General features: G+C 44.9%; 1 protein-coding gene across 1 annotated transcript; it reads right to left on the reverse strand.

Moving 5' to 3' along the window:
- Window positions 1-821: 821 nt before the first annotated feature.
- LOC119402696 (uncharacterized) lies at window positions 822-14,744 on the reverse strand (the record flags this gene model as incomplete). Its single annotated transcript, XM_037669804.1, is given in 4 exon segments — window positions 822-965; window positions 8,221-8,286; window positions 8,669-8,783; window positions 14,730-14,744. Coding segments are annotated over 4 exon segments (239 nt in total), but the record flags the coding sequence as incomplete, so codon positions are not given.
- Window positions 14,745-19,921: the final 5,177 nt, after the last annotated feature.

The following is a 19,921-nucleotide window of genomic DNA, read 5'->3' on the forward strand; positions in this document are numbered from 1 at the left end:
TGTGTAATGTGATCACATGTACGTCGATTTGAGAAAAAGCGACGGAAAGCACGGTTACCGCGCCGCGAAGCGTTTGGGAACAAGGCGTAGAGTGTGGCGTGCACCGATCACCTCCGGTACAAATGACGTATTACCGCCGCGATATCATCGCTCGGTGCTTCCGCGGCGAGTGCGGAAGTGGCACCAGTGGCCCGTTGCGCATTCTGTGACGTTCCGGTGCACGCGCACTCGAAGAGAGCGAACGAGCAGGCTGGCAGGTAAAGAAGGACGCGCGTGCACCGTGTGCGCTGTCGAGATTTGCAAGCGGCCATCAGAAGGCGCCTTGGTGCTGTTAGCAACGCGCCCCCGTGGTCTCTAGAATTTTGACTGACTTTACGGCCATCTTGAACATAATAAAAAAAACTAATCAAAACCTCTCTCATATTTACCCAGTAATCATAAATTACGAAACAAGGACAATATTAGGTTCATGAATTTTTGTTGAGGTGTTGAACCCTCTTCCTTCAGAAAATAAATGATAAAATGCAAGACGGTGCCCGTTTACGCTTCCGTCGTTGTCTGCCGTCTACAGAGAGCAGACACGGCAATATTCCTCCGAATATTTTGGAATGGTCAAACTTGTGTAACTGATGACACCCGCACACTTATAAATGTTTTGAAATATGTGTTAATACTAAATGCATTTGCCAAGACCTTTGTCAAGGAGACGTTTTTTATTGGGCATATGCCTGCATGAAAATTCTGAGTGAAAAAGCAACACTCCAGTAATTTGCAGATGTCCGTCACTGAAGCGTCGAGTAGAAATCCAGTGTACCTTTCAGTTCAAAATACGAATTTATTTATATATTCACGTTTTTTCATCAGTATTTATTGGCAGTCATGGAAAGGCGCTATGTATGGTACCTTGAACTTGAAACGCGGCTCAACATGCTGGAGGTAAGGGACCATTCCCGATGGGACATTTTCTGCAAAGGAAAGTACAAAGAAAAGTTTACTGTTTGCGTCATTATCGGGAAGAGCGCTTATTGGTTGACGAACGCTTATTCCTATCTTTATTTTGTTGCAATGCTTCACGAATATTAACGCAATAGCGCTAAAGAGCTCATTTCGCAGAAATCGCGGTGTCGGCGTCGTTGATTTTAAGCGAAAGATCATCTTTTCTGTGACAAAAAAAAATCCAGAAAGATGCCAATAAAATAAATAATAAATATATTCGCTTGGAGTGAGAATTGAACCCAGGCCGTCTGCGTGGCAAGCAGGCGTTCTACCACAGGGAGACGTTATTGCTTTAAACTGCTTCCGAAAAGAAATACTATATGAATGTCATGTAGTGGAAGAAGTCTCCTTAACGCATGTAATATTGTTTGGCACAATCATAGAATCGCGCAAATCGTCAAAACACGTGAATTACACAACGAGTGGGTGTTTTGAAGGCCGACCGAATGCAAAGTGCTGAGACATATTTAATCATCATCAGCTGCAAAAGCATCAACAAAGTTAGCAGCTGCGTAGGTTCGCGTAGTGTATTAAAGACGCTAGTGGGTGGTGATGCAGAACTATCAATGATACTATCGATACTATTGATAGCTGAGTCACTATCGAACTATCTATGGTGTCAAACTGTCGATGGTATCGAACTATCGATAGCGCTATCGACAGTATAAAATCAACAGCGCGAACTCATTGCAACATGAATTTGGTCTTCCGCGCTTGTTGTACATAGTGGAGCCGGAGAAGCAGACTCAAGGGCAAGAAAGTTGACGTGCTTGTGTGCTTCACCACAGCATTTTGCTGACACATGATCCTAAAGTCTAACTGTTCAGCTGTAGCGGAAAGGAAGCCGTTGCATGTGGTGGAATAGCGCGGGTTCAAAATAATGCTGCATTTTATGATTTCAAGATAAAAAGAAATGTCAAGAATTAAGTTTGTTAATTGTAATTTGTAACTGGTTGTTTTTGAATATGAATTTATTGTTGGATATATTCCGCCATTTTCACTGCCATATAATGGGATTATCTCGTTACAATGACTCAGAAATCAAGCGAAGCTGATACAGGCTATCGCAGATATTTTGGCAATATGGCCGGCCCGCAACAGCATCATTATTCACACCACTATCGATAATACTGTCACGTGGTGGTTACGGTGAAGAATGCTGCAACAAGACTGGGAAATACGGAGCTCTTTATTTGGGCGAGACTTGTGCCCAGATATTGAAAATTCAAAATACAAGTGATACACGCTGCGCACTTATAGCGGCGAGAAAAGTCGTCAGCAGTGGTAAAGCGGGTCAGCTTTTATAGATGTGCTGTCGAAGATTCCAGCGTTATCGCTAGTGGCCGCGTAAGGTTCAAATAAACTGGTCTATTCGCGTCCGGCATGTGATCTTAATAGAATGACTGCAAACAATCGTGAAGCTTCTCAAACGTTTCGGCACGGTCTGCGTCAAATGTTGCTAACAGTCTTTGTAGGTGATACATCAAATAAAAGCAATAGTTTGCTCAAGCAGTAAAGGTAATTGATAGCTTGTTTACACTATCGATAGTCAATTCACCGATATTTCTGCATCACTACTAGAGGACCCTTCCCTGATTCGCAAATGGAGGAATTACAGTGTAGTGGGCCCTTAACAACAGTACTTGCAGTAGGCATTCCAGGATAGTTTGAAACGGCCAATGTTGCGCGCACAGTCGTAAGAGCTTTTACGGCATGGTTGAGACATGCACCGAGAACCGAGGCTAGGCTAGCAATTGAGAATGCGATGCGCACGGCGCCCAATTACGCTATCGCGTTCTATTCTTCAAAGCGAAGCTCAAGCGTCCTTATTGGCTGATGAACATTCATTCCTAATTATGTTTGGTTGCAATGCATCACGAATATTTTTGTAGGCAAACTAGTTACGCCAGATTACACTGTTTATTGATGAAGTATTTGTATGAGGTACATGAGAATGAGAACATATGCTAAATATGTAGAGTCAAAAATCACAAGGTTACTCCATATTTGTTAAACTTTAGCAAGGCATAAATACTCTAAAGTGAATCTGTGAATATTTTAGACTCCAAAATTTACAGATACTTCTAGTCTATCTATGTGTAGCATCTACAACGAACTTTGCGAATAAAGAACTTTTTGACAGGGGACAATACATTTTAATACGAAGCACTGGCGAGTAGAACAATGTGATGTGAAATGCGAGTAGGCAAATATCACTGCGGAAAAGTGCGCATTAACTTCCTAATTCCACGCACGCGCTTTTTCTTTTGCAACGGAAAAGATGAAAATTATGGTAGTTTTTATTACGCAACAATATTTCGATACTAATTATCAGGCTCTAATTCTTATCCACGGAAGCTTTCATGTTTCAAGGAATAGCTTTAAATTTCGTAAGAGTGTACTGGAAACGGGTACCCATGACCACTAAGAAAGTACTTTAATCTGGTGGACAAGACAGTAAACAATACCATTTTCGTTTCATTTTTCTAAGTCGCACGTAGACCTCTTTATTGTGTGGCCTAATTTCGATAAGCACACCCTGAATTTGTTCTTTATTGGCCTACATTTAATGCTTAAGTGTTTTTACGTACTCTCTTTATTTGAAGAAAACCAGCTTGATTGCTTATGTAGCCGAAGAATGTAAAAGGAACAGGTGCCGTAATGTTGTTTTTTTACTGTACGGGTTGTTGCGCCATGCTCACTTTTACCTCAATGCAGTAATCTCCTTGTTTTACAATCCTGGAAACAGTGTACTATTGAGGGTAAATTTACATGGCGTCTGAAATTTGCTCATATGCTGCGAAAATTAGTACAGATGCAGCAAGACGAACACTCACTAGCGTACTCAGAAGCTGCGGGAGTATAGCCGAGGCTTCCTGATTAGGAAACATGAACTAAGTGCAAGTGGAATTAGGGAACGCTCTCCGGACGATTTTCAGAAGTTTCCATACTGACTGTTGGGGTTTTACGTCCCAAACCACGATATTATTTTGACGGATGCTGTAGTAGAAGGCTCCGGAAATTTCGACTACCTGGGCTTCTTTCACGTGCACATATATCTAAGTACACGGGCCTGAAGCATTTTGGCTCTCAACACAAATGCGCCCGCCGCGGCCGGCATTCGATCCCGCGACCTTCGGGTCAGCAGTGGAACGCTATGACCACGAGACCACTACGGTCGATCAGAAGTTTCTACCTGTATATATTCGAAACAATATTATCAATCACATTTATCTGCTGTGAAACGGGTTTCGCCAGTTAACAGTACTTCATTTGGTCTTACAAAAGGCAATATGAGCGCAGACTGATTGTAATATGTCTGAGAGGATCCAATTGTTTTGCTAGTCAGTTATGTCGGTAGCGTTTCATACAGTAGGGAATTATTTGTGCTTCTCGCTTGCACACGCTTCTACAAAGCGAAATACGAAAAAAAGAAACAATAACTGAAAAGCCTTCAGGCAAGCCGATTTTCTTTTAACGCTTCTTGCAGCCTGTCTATATTTTTTTCTAATATTGAAGATAATGTCAACGGATATGCATGATGAGTTGCAGTTCTGGGATTTGTGCTACCCAGTAAGACCATAGAGCTTACTTGCATCTCTGAAAGCCGATATTGAAGTCTATGGCCGGGATAGAATTGGAAACGCACATAAATTTTCACTCAGTTACAGTGAAAAACATCTACAGCATGTGTGTACCGCTTTTGTTTCGTATCCTGCATTCTTGTGCATACGTAAGCATGAAGCAACACGTAGTTAAAATAAATGGCATCTTTGCGATTATAAGACTCAAATTGAAACTGAGGCCATGAAACAACTATGCGAAAATTGTGGTGCCTCCATAATTTTCATGCTTTTTTCACATTAACATCAGCTCACGCTTTTAGTTTACCTGAAAGAGCTTAAGCTTACTGCAACGGTTTAACCAAGCCCTGCTCGATAAAAATGTGTGTGCTGAAGGCGTACGTTGCAGATTCGCTACATCACGCGGCATCGAATAGTGTAAGAGTAGAAGACGTCTTGGAGGAGTGGCTGAAGCAGATCTGCTTCAGAATTACTTTCGTCCAGTTCTCCCATATGCATTCGGCGCGGATGAATTTCGCCCAGTAACGTCGGCCTCAGCGGCGCAACGTAATAGCCACAAATAACAAGTTAAAGAAAATCGTCGCAGTCTTGCGGGAAATTTGAGAGGTATGCGTTTACATTACGTTGGTGGAACGCACGACTGGCGGGGCCAACTACAGAATTAGTGATAAACAGCGGCAGTGCTGGCTTTAAACCGCAGTGGTATATCGGCGAGATGGGATCGGCGGCAAGCCTCCGGCGTTGCGTAAATGCTCAGGGCGTTCCACTCCACTTCCTTGCTCGCAGGACATCCTCAAGGTTTTCCTATTTTTCGCCAAAAGACACGGCTATAACATAGTAGTTAGTTTTTGGCTTCGGTACCAAGGATTTGAGCGCCGCTGCTATATTTTTTGCGTATGTTAACCCATTTATTCCCATATAATTTGCACATCTCCAGCGCTGCCGATACCTTCTGTCGCTGTCTTCTCTGTGCACGCCCCATTTATGGCTGCATACAAGCGGCCGGATACTGATCCACTCAGCAGACTATTTTTCGGAGCGCAGTTCTTAATCATATAACACTCAACAGCTACCACATAATGACGGGAGTTGCACTAGTTCGTGAAAATACATTCGCTAAGACATGTTCGCTCGCGTGAATACAGAAAGAGGGAAACAGTAGGAAGGCAGGGACGTTAACCAGACGTGAGTATCCGGTAAGCTACACTGCAGTAGGGTGAGGAAATAGCGCAGTTTTACAATCAAGCATATTTGGCTCTCCAATACAGCTTCCACCTTTATATAAAACAATCGCGTTCAAGCATACGTGACGAGACCACTCATTGTATTTATGCGCTTGTTCAAGCTACGTTTTCTGTTTATTCTCTGTTTATTCTCTAAATGATTGCCAAAGTTTCTTTCACATCTTGCATCCAGGACTACTTTGTTTTCATCTAACTCGCTTTTTTTATTGAGCAGAAATAACGAGGGCACATTAACGAATCATAAACTCGTGGCATAATTTGTTAACAACAGGCATTTTGCAGAGATGCACTCTACCACTGGTGCTGGTGAAACTATGCCTTTTGTAGAACTCTACATGCTGGACTCAACAATCGTGTTATCAGAAATAATTGTCACCTGTATACTATAGAAATTATCCGCCCGAGTGGCTTACTGTATAGCGAAGAGTAGTTTAGTTCTTCGGACACAAATTACATATAAACACAATGAATCACGTATTCGTTGGCCCCGTCATCGCCGTTATTACCGGCATGCATCCATGGTATGAACAGTGCATGCGAGGCATGTCCAGAGGGCAAGACTGTCTCTACATTGTTGGGTTGCGCAAACTCTATTTAGCTGATAAAACATAAAAAAAACACTCCATGAGCCATCCTGCTTCGTTGAATCGCTGCAGTGGGCTCGGGCGAGCGTGTTCTTTGCAACTGCTCGCATGAGTGCTGAGGACAGAACATTTGCATCCATTTGATAATCAGTAGTGATACCCAATAGTGTTTATTCGCTGGTCTGAGGGAAATAAAAAAAGAAAACCTTAGCTTAAGCAGCTTTTTTTCTTTCACAAGGATGAAAAGTAGTCCCAAGTTGCAAAGCTCACGTGTTTATGTACGTCCCAACTTATAGTGAACGATTCTCATTGTCTCATTTTGCTTGCCTTTGCATGTTTATAACCCACCGTCGTAGCTTAGCACGCAAGGTGTCACACTGCTGAGCTAGTGGACGAGGGCTCAATACCAAGCCACAGTGGCACTTTTTTGATGCAGACAAATGCAAAGACGATCCGTGTGCTTTGATTTAGATGCGCGTTAAGGAGCCCTAGGTGGTATAAATTGATCCCGCGTGCCACATAATCGTATAGTGGTTTTGGCACGTAATACTCCACCGCTTAGTTTATATTATTATTATTATTATTATTATTATTATTATTATTATTATTATTAGTAGTAGTAGTAGTAGTAGTAGTAGTAGTAGTAGTAGTAGTAGTAGTAGTAGTAGTAGTAGTAGTAGTAGTATAGTAGTAGTAGTAGTAGTAGTCGTAGTAGTAGTAGTAGTAGTAGCAACAGCAGCTGTATTAGCCACAGTTTTCTCATGATCAGTGATGCACCCGCATGTCGCTTCCCGTAGACATTCTAAGTGCGGAAGCGGTGGCCATAACCAAATGAATGGTCTTGGCCCACCAAAACGAACACACATTGCGATAACCACGGACTCACCGTAGGCTGTCATAACTACACTATTGTGAAAATTTCGCGAACTGCGATCTCTATTTTAAAGGCCCTACATGAAGTAGGCAAAATAGTAGGGACTTCCAACCACCATTCTTTCGCTTGGAACAAGAGGGTCTGCGCCTGAGCCCGAGCGCACACTCACCAATCTTCACATTTAGACAACCGCGACGAGCGGAGTTTGGAAGCGATACCAAACAATTTCACGCAATGCTTCAGCACTACGGACTGCAATGGATGGATGAATGAATAAACTTCATTTTGGTCCCTTGGAACGCGCCCTAGCGCGTTGCGGGCCGCTCCCACGTCGGAACAAAATGCAAGAAGTATTCTCCGCAGCATGAGTTTCCCCCACGCGCCGAAGGAGTTTCATGGAGGCATGTACAAACCTTTCAGCACAACAGATACACGATTGTATGTGCCCCACGCAATACGAACAGCAATACCCAGATTGTTTGGGGTACATATTTTGTGGAGTGCATATTGTGTGGGCTAGCGCATCAGCGCCAACCGAAAATCCAAGGCTCAACCATGCAACAGTGCGAGGCCTCGCTGTCTAGCGTCAACTCCAGGAACCCACTCGATCAGGTCGCTAGAGCGCGTATGGAGGGCCTGTCTCCTAGCATTCTGGACTGAGGGCTCCGCTGACGACCAGGGTCCGTGGAACATTTCTGTGGTTTTCTTTTTATTTCAATAAGAGTGTTTACTTACACACCCGAAGTATCGTTAGATGTTCACGCACGCAGCTCGAGCGCAATATTAGGCGGCGACGTTGTTTTTCCGCACTTTGAAAACCAATCAAAAATAACTGCTTACAAGGTTTGTACGTTGCGCCATACAGGAATTAACAAAATATTAATGTACGGTAAATGCACTAAATATAACTTTAAGTACAACATAAAACATTTACTTACAAGAATGTCTGGTTCATATTACTCCAGTCCTCCTCCGTAATATATATGAAGTGCTTCGATCCAAATCTAAAGCAGGAAACATATTAAAGGGTGTGTTTACATCGCTGTGGTAGAAAACTTACCACACCCAATAGGGGGGGGGGGAACAGAAGGCACTGAGCCTCAATGTTTCTTATTTATTCAATATACATATTCGACACAAAATGCATGAATCCTTTGAAAAATGAAACAACGCTCGTTTGAAAGAAAACGTACGAGGTGACGAAAACGCAGCTACTCCAAAATTATCAGGACGGTAGATTTCAGCCTCACTGCATCTACCGAGAAGGTATAGAATAGGGTCTTCTCTGTAACCTTCAAACAATGGACTCAGTGGAGACAATGTGCTGCAATAATAGCGCCTTGATATGTGTCGGTCAGTCAGCGTAGAACCTTCTTAGGTACTTACACAAATAATGTGGCAGTCGATGTTGTCCAATGTATCCCACTTCCGTGTCGATGCCGTATTACCGCACCACTGGTATTGGTACTACAAAACGTTCCGTTGGTCTGTTGGTGCGCATCTATATAGTTACGTTCAAGACAAATATAAAGACTGCAGAACACCATCGTTACATTATTAAGACACCGCGAATAAACATAAGCTACGTGTAAGCGCAACCGCCACTGACATTCCAATAGTTGATAGCATGTTGCACACTGTAACGATTGAAGGGTAAAGTCTTCTGAACACTTGCTATTGCGTCAACTATACAATCGTGGACCAGACTTCTCTGAAAACATAATGATCAGAAGAGATAACGATCTGCAGACATAACAATCCGAAGACATTATCCGCATGCTCACGTTGTGTCACACAACCTCCGGGTTCGGCCTACCTTTGACTAAAGGATGCGAGGTGGTGAAGTCATGTTTTGACATAATTTTAAATGAGGTCAATCTCACGTCGTAATGACGTCGAATAATTTGGCGATATGTGACGTCATGATGACCTCACAGATTGCAGATGAGGCCATCATAACGTCATCGGTAAACTCGTGATACTTTTTGGACAGTTAGTCTTGACTTCAATGCCTTCCACGGTCACTTTTTGCGTTTCATTAGACATTTATGGCTTACGTTTTAATAATGCAGTTTCTATATTATACGCAACGTTAGTTAGATGTAGACCTGTAGTAGTCGGGACTCACACATAATGAACCTTGTAAGTGTTGTGTGGCTCTCTGGTAGCAGTTTTTAATATGAACCGCCTGGACTTAAACGATCACAGCAATTTTTTTGCGTTTCTCATCGCTTTGAACGCAACAACACATGAATAATGTACATAAGTTAACAATTAGGCTTGGCTGTTTCGCCCTAAATCCTTCTTATGTTAGTTTATTAAGGTATCTAATACCAGCGGGACAAATGAATTGAAACGAAATACTGCGATATCTTTATATGGTACGCCACAACGTGTCAAAGGTGGCGAGCCTCCGTGGTGTACTCGTCGTTTTCATTTCACTAGCACCTAATGACATTGTTTCTCAAAGAGCGCACTCGTATTCGAATCCAGCCAAACCGATGTTGAGCATCGGCTCGAATTTTATACAACTCCAATAAAAAATAACTAATAAAAAATTCGGCAGATCCCACGTACCGTGGGAATCGATGAATGCGAATCATGCGGAAGAAGTTGACTGTGTCGCAATTTTTCACATTGAGCGAAACGTTACGGAATGACGCTAGAGCAATCTGCAAATGGTACAAGCAAACACATATTTTGAAGAGTCGCACATGTGTTATATAACCAGTTGTTTACAGCTGCTTGACGATGCCAACAGCAACATAGGTGACCAATAGCAGACGCAGTAAGCTGATATGTAGTGCTTACATTCTTCAATACTGGATGGCGCGAATTCGAATAGGACAATGAAGGAACACAGATGCCCAGGGCAGGCATTACTCGCAACTAAGCTTTGGTTAGAAAAGTTTCCCTAGACCTATACACAGCCGAGTGGCACGCGCAGGCGCACTGCACCTATACGATACAGTCACAGTTGCAGTTGTTAGAGTTGCGTTCCAGTTGTTATGCTTATACGTATCCGTTATGACGGAGAACGCACGCACGTTTCACGAATCCGTGTGCATGTGTGGAAGGCGTTCTTGGCAGTTCTTGAATAAGGTGATCATCACCGTCATCCGTGAGCACCAGCAGCTGGACAGGACTTGTTATCGGATCCGTTCGTGATCGCGGCTATGAACGGTCTGATTGTAGTGAAGTGCGACGTATAGTAGAGCTGGTGGAAACCGCGGATGGCTTTTACGAAGAAATGATCTATGATGCCTCCTATCCTGGACGGGGCACCGAGGTCGTCTTGTGATGCCCTGTCCACATCCAAGCCGTCTTTCATGCCATCTAAGAACCAGGCGTTGTTGGGTTTTGATAAATCAATGCTGAAGTCACCGGTAACAATGAAGGACATGGTCCTCTCGTCAAAGTTATTGTAGGAAGCACTGACCCCGGCTTTTGCGTAATCCACGTGGTCGACGTTGCGGATCACGTGGATGAGTGGATGGTAGCCCAGTGTCTTCCAGAGATGCTCTACCTTCAGCTCCCTAACTTTCCTTGCGTCGGCTGCTGTGGTGTAGTGGCTACGGTGCTCGGCTGCTAACCCGAAGGTCGCGGGTTCGATCCCAGCCGCGGTGGTCGCATTTTGATAGAGGCGAAATGCTAGAGGTTCGTGTACTGTGCGATGTCAGTGCATGTTAAATAATGCCAGATGGTCCAAATTTCCGGAACCCTTCACTACGGCGTCTTTCATAGTCATATCGTGGTTTTGGGACGTAAAATCCAAACAATTCCTATTATTATCACTTTCCTTCCGTGTCAATGTGTATGTTCGCGGTTACTCTGTTGATTGAGACCCTGTTATCACCTGTGGCACATACCCACATAACATGAACACTGGTATGAGGGTATGTGCCACACGTGACCGAGGGAAAGGGTTTCATGACGTACGCGACAGTTATTTTTGCGTTATTCATGTCATCACCATTGAATCGTGTTCGTCATACACTCATCCTATGCTGTGTAAATTTTGGTATATTACAACCCATGGAGACGACCGGGAGAGCGCCCAGACGTAGGTGGCTAGATAGATAGATAGATAGATAGATAGATAGATAGATACGTAGATAGAAACGCCCAAAGTGCCTGAGGTTCGCTAAGAAATGCTTCGCATTTAAAAGGAGGTAATGTTTTCACGCTAAGAGTTGCATAGGATACATGTGACGTAGGAGCATAATTTAGTGAGGAGGGGTGCCAGTTAACTGCCTGGATAATAAATGAAACATAATTTAATGAGTTCATTAAAACAGCGGAATGTTTTTTCTCATTACTGTACACTTGTGGATGTTACCGGTATAAGGCGAGGGTTTTTGTCACACTGTAGTGTGCGCTGCGCCTCCCTCGCCTAGTGGTGCTCTCGTCGCGCGCCCGCCCGGTGCTTTTGCTCTGTCGCGGTGGCTGCGTGGTCAATTCAGAACCAGGTGGCGGTAACGTGCTCATCGCGCGGGGGTCGCTTCGTGGTGCGCCGGGCTCCTCAGCGCCCTCTCCTGCTTGATCTGCGAGCGCGTTGGGTAGGACACGTCTTCTGTTGCTGCCATTGCCGTGGTACGAGAAGGGCGGGCGCCTGCTTGCTCCGTGAACATTCAATGTGGACTACAGTGAATGAGCCGGTCCTAGGTAACTAAAGTGGTTGCTTGGGCGAGTTGGTACGACATATTGGAGGGAAACAGCGTGAAAGACGAAGGACCAGGCAGAGACCAGGCGCTGTTTGTGTGCTTCTCTGCCTGGTCCTTCGTCTTTCGCGCTGTTTCCCTCCAATACACCGGTCCTAGGGCTTTGTGTGTGCTTACTGAAGCAATGAAAGTCGACGAGCACAGCTTAATCTAAAGTCTACAGAAGTGAACAAAGGAAGGAAGAAACAAACAAGTGGAAGACAATGAGGTTAGCCAGTTCTAAGACAGGATGGCTACCCTTTGCTGGGGGAAGGGGTAAGGGAGATAAAAGATGATAGAAGGTAGACGTTACAGAAGAGGAGAGATAGAAAAGGCAAAAAAAGAAGGAAGGAGAATACGCCACTGCTTAGAGTATCTCTGTAAGAGCAGTTATCTGCAGGAAGCGCAATGATGCTTTCAAAGCCTTCTGTGTTGAGGACTGACTCGGCCAAGGTGTACCCCAAACGCTAGGGCCATCAATACACTTATGTGAAATATTAAGGTCGCCTAAAATATTTTAACGCGATATCGTTACAGAGCTCGTGTCGCAGAAATTCCGCCGTCGACGTCGGCACCGTTGGTTGTGAGCGAAAAAATCCTCCGTGAGCGTATAATCGAGAAAGAAGCAAATAAAATAAAGAATAAAATTTTCGGTTCCATTGAGAATCGAACCCGGGGCCGTTCGCGTGGCAAGCAGGTGTCCTACCACAAAGCCACGATGTTACTTGCAGCTGCTTCGGAAAAGAACACTACATAAATGACATGTAGTGGAAGGAGTCTCCGCGTGTGTGTGTCTGTGCGTGTGTGTGTAGCAATACAGATTAATAAGTATGCACTTAGTGGTTGAAGTGCGCACTAGGGGCCGGATTTCGCTATTGCGTTCAACTCTTAAAGGCGAAGCTTAAGGGTCCCCCAAATTTTTTTCTGCCCAAGTTAAGCTGTCGAAACGATGCCCCATCATCTCCAGATGTTTAAAATAGGGTAACGTAAGTAATACGGTGCATTCTACAAGAATTATATCACAGGAGTGGTATTACGAGATTGCGCTGCTTAAATGCGTGACCTACTTGAGCCAAACAGGTCGATTTATAAATGAGCGCACAAAGAAGCTTGCACAAAATTTAATAAACTCTTGTGGTCTGCCCTCGGTGACACTGCGATTTTCTGATGTTCACTTTTCTGAGGTCAGGAATTTTGGCATAGCGGAAATTTGGAAATATCCGAAGGCAAAGCCGCCGCACCTGCACCATTCTTTCGCTCTACCTTCAAGCGGCACAACAGACGCTGGGAAATGGTGCAGGTGCGGCGGCTTTGCCTTCGGAAAGACGTGGCAAGTTTGCCGTCATTCCATACCTGCACACTGTTTCGCATCGCCTTAAGAAGGTGGCTAGTCATTACGACATCAATGTCGTATTTCGTGCCGGCAGGAAGCTCGGAAGCGTGTGCGCTTCTATTGACAGACAGGTGCAGAAAAGAGAGGCGAGGTCAGTAGATGGCGAGTGTTCTATGAAACATGCCACACGGTTCGTTGACTGCGCCTGCGGCGTTGTGTACACCATACCCTTGTCCTGCGGTAGTTCCTACATTGGACAGACCGGGAGGTGTCTCAACGTCCGTTTGAGAGAGCATGCTAGCTCTTTGAAGGGCGCGCCGTCCTCACACCTTGCCCTCCATTGCCGACAATGTGGCTGTGCTCCTGAGCTGGACAAAACGGTCGTGGTGACTAGGCACAAGAGCCAGCGTACTCGAGAAATCGCTGAGGCTTATGAGATGATAAAAAAGAAATACACGTGCGTGAGCTGCCCCTCTATCGCTTTGATTCATGAGGAAGTGTCTTTCCTGGAAAGGACGTAGTTTTGTTAGCAGACACGTTTTTATCTGTCCATTATCTTTGGCGCATGTGCGGGTTTGTTGTTTTTTCTCTTTCTTAGACATATATATTTGTGATTTTTCCAATAAACAATCAGTTGTTAGATAGCGCTTGTGTCGTTGTTTCTTCTTCCTTCGTCTGTGTCGAGTTTGCGCTAACCATCATGAGCATTTTCCAATTCGCCCAATTCGCTACCCTCTTATCTGCTGGTTTTCGTTAAGGTTGTGTCAAACAACAAAGGAACCCTCAAACTTTACTTACTTCATTCATAAAATATAGACTAGACACCTCTCTTTAGCACCCGACCTCGGCAAGGTATGCGGATGCGCAAATCAAACTGTATAATAAAGACATGCGTCGTGAAATAAAACCCAACCGGTAGTGGCGCTTTTACTGCACTGCCTTCACTGTGGGTGCCCGTATAGGTTTCATTGTAGTAATAACTTCACGGCTTTCATGGACGAAAACATCAATGTGTTTATGAGGAGCGTGGTTGTGATGAAGCTTAGTATACATTTTTACCCCCTGGAATTCTATAACGCACACATGCATGTAAGTGCGCCTTTGTTGTTACATCGAAATCTATCTACGCCTCCATTCAAATGCGTGCGCATTTGTTTGCATGTGCATGCGTTTGCGCCTTGTATGTTGTTTTCAGTATGAACGAACTTGCCCATAAGAACTGTGAATGCATTGCATCTGTATCAAAGGGATTTCTTTTATTTTTATTTTTTGTAAACGAGGAGGATTCGGCATGATATCGTGAGAATAATCCTACACAACTATTTTTGTTCCTACGGCTTCTGGATTGGCATTTTTCTGATCTTCTAAAAAGTGACACATGTTCGTAAAAGCTCTCAGTATTAGGCTACCTTACCTGGGTGTCCCAGCCCTACCAAGCTTGCGTTTCCGTTGTTATCGGCATTATTGCTGCTCCTGTAACAAGAGAGTAGTGCTGCACTTTCACTATTTTAAAGGTATCCAAAAAAGTGAAAACGCAAGAGCAGGTAAAAATTGTATTATTGTACCTACGCTGTGAAAAAAGGACCTATTGTAGAGGAACGCAAGCGCTACACTGCACAGTGCGCATATGAAGAGCGTTCTTCAGTTTATTCTGTAGCAATAAATCGAAATGCAGATTTTTGCGTACATTAGATTATTGCAAGGATATATGTCCGAAATATAATACAGACCTAGGAATTCGTTTGTTTGATAGATTTCTACTGCTGGCATAGCCAAAACCTCACAATGTCTAAACAAATCAGAAGTTAAATGAACAGTTATGATGTTAAAAACTATGAAATCTGAGCACTATATATGTGGGTTTTTTTTGCTGATTGGTTGCATGTAAATAGCTTTTGGACGCTAAATGAATGATGTTCACGCGTCTCCTAATTCATCCGTAAATATCCGTTTCCAGGATACACCCTCTCAATCAACAAGAGAGCAAAGATTTCCGTGATATTGTGACATTGACTGCTATGCCAGAACAACGTCATGCTTTCGTAATAGCAATAAGACTGTTTTCAATCAGTCTCAGTTGCCAGCGTTCTTGCCGGACACAATTGCATCAAAAGAAGTTATAAAGCAAGTTTTTAAATTGGGCAAATCACTTATAATCGTGTGGACATTCATGCAAAACTTACGGTGTGTGGTCCCTCAATGACAGTGCGATCAGTAAAAAACATCATTAAAACATCATCATCAGTAAACATCATCATCAGTAAAAGCATCAGTAAAAACATGAACAAAGTGAAGAGCTGCGTAGGATCGTGTGTTGCCTTACGGCCACGTAGAGGGCCCTTCGCTTCGTCGAGGGCCCTTTGCAAAAGGAATAATTATGGCGTAGTTGGCACATAACAACGTTACTTGCGGTATACATCCTAGGATACTGTGAAACGGCCAAGGTTGCGCGCACACTTGTTCGTTTCCTTACGGAACGGTTGAGGTATGCACCGAGAACCGAAGGTAGGCTACCAGTTGAGAAGGCGATGCGTAAGGGGCCCGATTAACCCATCGTGTTCTACTCTTGAATGCACAGCTCAAGCGTCCTCCCAGTTTGTTTGTTTTATTTTTTTTTATTTTTGCGCGGTTTGTGGCTGGAGATACGAGGTTAAATGCAGGGGCGCGTTATACGCGAGAAAATGCGGTATCGATGCAAATCGCAAACGCTCTATACGCAGCTTTGCGTACTTGCCGGGCGCCGGAAGCGACTAGTCTGCCTTAGTCCTAATGTCGGCCTTGTTTTTCGATATCATACTCAGCGTGCTTCTTGGGATGCTGTACACAGCGGCGACGCAAGGCTTCTTTTCCCCACGGTCGACTGTATTTATTATTGCCGGATTTTCGGAGCACAGCAGGTTCTTCTTTTACAGCGTCCATAGCGTTAACAAAACGAGCGAAGAAGCCAACGGTGACACCGCACCATGAGCCGGCGACGCAACGACGACAATTCGTGGGGCAAAGCATGTGATGGCAGGCGGCAGTTTCTACAATTCTCTCCGCGCGGCGCACTCCTAATCCTACAGCCCGCTCTCCCAAATGCATGCGGGATGTCCCCTCCTCAGAAGAAAAGCAAACATTTCTTATGGAGAGCCAACTTATGAGGGACGCCGTAGTGGAGGGCTCCGGAAATTTCGACCACCTGGGGTGCTTTAACGTGCACCTAAATCTAAGTACGCGGGTCTCAAACATTTTCGCCTTCATCGAAAATGCAGCCGCCGCGGCCGGAATCCGATCCCTCGACCTTCGGGCCAGCAGTCGAGCGCCATAACCACTAGACCACCGTGGCGGGCCATGAGCGAACACTAGCGACCAGCATGCGATAAGGACAGGCCGGATACAATCGTGGTCTTCCGTTCCAAGCAGCCAAGCGTTCCAAGAGCCCCAAAATTGGCTTAGATAGCACTTATTTGTTGGCGTAGAAAATGCGGCAAAGGCGCTAGTTTTCTCGGGGTCTTGACGGTTGCCGCCATGGCTCGCGTCATGACCAAGGAACTTCGGTTCCTAGTACCCAAAATGACATTTATCGGGTTTGAAAGTGGAGCTGTCCGAATCAACTGAAAACCTCTCTGCAGGTACGGGCAGTGTCTACGAAAACAAGCACATCGTTCATGCAAGCAAGACATGGTTCCCATTTGGGCCCCGACCCAACCGTGTCTATCATCTTTGAAAAATTAGTCGACGCTGCGCATAACCCAGGAAGTGAGAACCCTCAACTGGCACGTGCCGTCGGCAGTAGTGGAAGCGGTTTTTCTTCGCGATCGCGCTTGTCAACTGCAGTTTGCCAGTGGCCGCTGCGTAAATTCATGGAATAAAACTATCAAGCGTTGCGTACAAGGTGCACGGTAGTTGTTGAACGTCTTCCTTTCTGATCTTGTTGAATATTGGATTATGAATGAAAAAACGCGGGATAGCATTTTCTCTTATTTAGTATAATTGTCGAAGTCCAGTGACAGGCCGACGGCTAGGTCACGCCATCTTTAACTATCTGCTGTTCTTGGTCACGTGGAGTGTCTTGTTTTGGCGACACCGTAAGCATGTTGTGGAACGCTTCTGTCGGTGGGCTCTGTGATATTCAAAGCGGGAGACAGGCGGAGACTGGTTAACTTCCGTCGTTGCAACAAAGCAATCTCAAAGTGAGTCCAGTGCTTTCAGAAGGCTTCCCTGTTGTGGTGATCGTTGACTGGGTTTACATCAAGAGCGCTAGCAAATGTCTTGGCAGAATGGTCGAACAAATAGAGCAGCTAGTGTCGACGGATCAGAGACGAGAGCGCTTTCGCCAATGTTCGCAATGGTGGTGCAGTATGAAGATTTTCCTCGTTAAAGTTCATGACCAGTTGCTGAGCCTGTCTCTTTCGAGGCTGAGTAACTCCTTTAACAACGCTAATTTGCCGTGCAAGAAGGAAAGAGACATTTTACCTCCGAGACTACCGCATCCCGAACCCTTTTCACACTGATCAAGATGCTTCTTTTGGGGCTAGAGTAAGAAATTTATCTGAAACAAATAGCGCAGCGTTCGGTAGTTCAGTCTTTCTAGCTTCAGGACAGCAAAATTCCTCAAAGGAAACCAGCAACTCACGGGGGTCAGTAATTGCGCCGTATGCTCGAAGGGTGTCCATTCCAACGCTGATTGGCGAACAGCAAACAAGTAATACGAGGGAAAACCCCGTGAGCGTCGACACACGCGTCACGCACATCGCATATTGTATCAGCAGAGGGTTACCTGCCGTGAGCTACTGGGGCCATTCCTACAGCGTTGTGACATTCCTCAATTTATATGCCAGTGCGCCGATAACATCTGAACAATCGGCATCTGTTTCGACAACAGCAGAAACACCGTGACCCTCAACGAATACGGCGATGTTGGCACAATCTTATTAAAGAGAAAAGCCTTATTATCTCATACGATGGAGGCCTTGAACGGAATAACTGTGAGCATGGGAGGGCACAAAAATACCATATGATCTCACAAGCGTGGCTCCATGCTCTCGAGCTCCGCCGCATCATGTTATATCCTGCTGACGGCTATAAAGTAACGCGAAGAGAGTGTGCGATGGGACACGCTGAGACATGGCCTAGTCTGTTGGGTGGTTCGCCGAAGAGGTATACAACGCAAGAGGAGGCTCGACAAGCACTAAATGATATTCCACTAGAAAAACGGCTCTTGACATTCTGATGTGACATTTTTAGTAAAAGTATCGAAAGGTGGGCTAGTTGGTAATTCACACTTCTTCGGCTTACTGGGAGCGCGGTACACGTAACAGACGAAGGAAGAACCTCGTGTTCTGTGGTTCTTCCTTCGTCTGTTGTGTGTACCGCGCTCCCAGTAAGCCGAAGACATTTTTAGTCTAATGCATTGCTGCTAATGCATTTCCCTTCGAGTCGATTTCGCGACAGTGTAACAGACCTTCAGAATTTTACTGTTGAAGTACCAAGAAAAAACTAACGGCTGTGGTCAGCTGGTTTCCTCAAGGAGTGTGTGATGCAGGTTCTTTTTTTATGGTTCCTAACGGCTCTCTGTGGCTAGGCCTCTGAGAACAAACGGAAGGACAAGGTCGTTTGTTTCCAAACCACACAAAGCTTTTCATTACTAATTAAATCGAAAAATAATCTACCTAAAACCATACATTCAACGAAAATTGGCGAAGCTTGCACTAAGCTGCGCAAGCCTTGAAACTGCGAAACGGGATGATTCCGAAGACTAATCTTGTTGCTTCTAGGTTGTTTCTTGGCCTTAGCTAGGGAATGAGGGTTGCTTCTAGGTTGCTTCTAGGTCATTGCTAGGCTTCAGCTAGGTGATGCTAGGTTGTTGGCATGTTGACACTCAGGGCAGAGAGGTTTGAGTTGAACCACACACAGTCAGACACGGCACGGATGTGTAAACTGCAGAGACAGAAACTCGCGCCGAAACCAAGCGTTCCCACCTCTCATAGGCCTACGGGCACATGGTCGTTCGCCTAGGCCTTCCATCGCTCCGTGGTGTTGTCGAACCCGTCGTTGCCTTTCCCGCTCTCTAGTGTTGGGTTAACTGTTGCCTTCTTCCTTTTTAGTGGACCAGTGGGGGCTAGTGGGATTTACCCAATTTCTGTGGCACATACCCGTTCATGGTGGTGACAGTTTTCTGATAGTCCGCGCAAATTTCTGTAGTACATACGTACCCGTTTGTTGGGCTTACTGATATGTATTCTTCATTTTTAGTGGACCAGTCGTGCATTCTGGGATTTACCCAGTTTCTGTGGCACATAGCCATTTATTTTTCGAGATAGAGTCGGGAACATTACGGCTAGCTTAACAGCTTTGCTGTTAAAAATGGCTGCGGTTTACCTCGGCTATGCCCGATTATGCAAACGAAAGGTTGTTTACTTGTTTATGCTTGCTTACCTTCGTAGACGAAGCAGAGTTTGCCAACCGAACATTGGAGGTGGCTGAACGCGGCTCAGTGGCGGAGCGGTGAAAGATATGAGTTCAGTCTCACCAGGACATCGAACGGTTGGCCGATGCATGCATAACCAAAACGCGGAGGCTTCGACTTGTGGAGTGGACGCGGGCTGGCTAGTGACGAAGAGG

The sequence above is a fragment of the Rhipicephalus sanguineus genome, chromosome 8 (genome assembly GCF_013339695.2).
Source record: "Rhipicephalus sanguineus isolate Rsan-2018 chromosome 8, BIME_Rsan_1.4, whole genome shotgun sequence".
Classification (NCBI taxonomy): domain Eukaryota; kingdom Metazoa; phylum Arthropoda; class Arachnida; order Ixodida; family Ixodidae; genus Rhipicephalus; species Rhipicephalus sanguineus.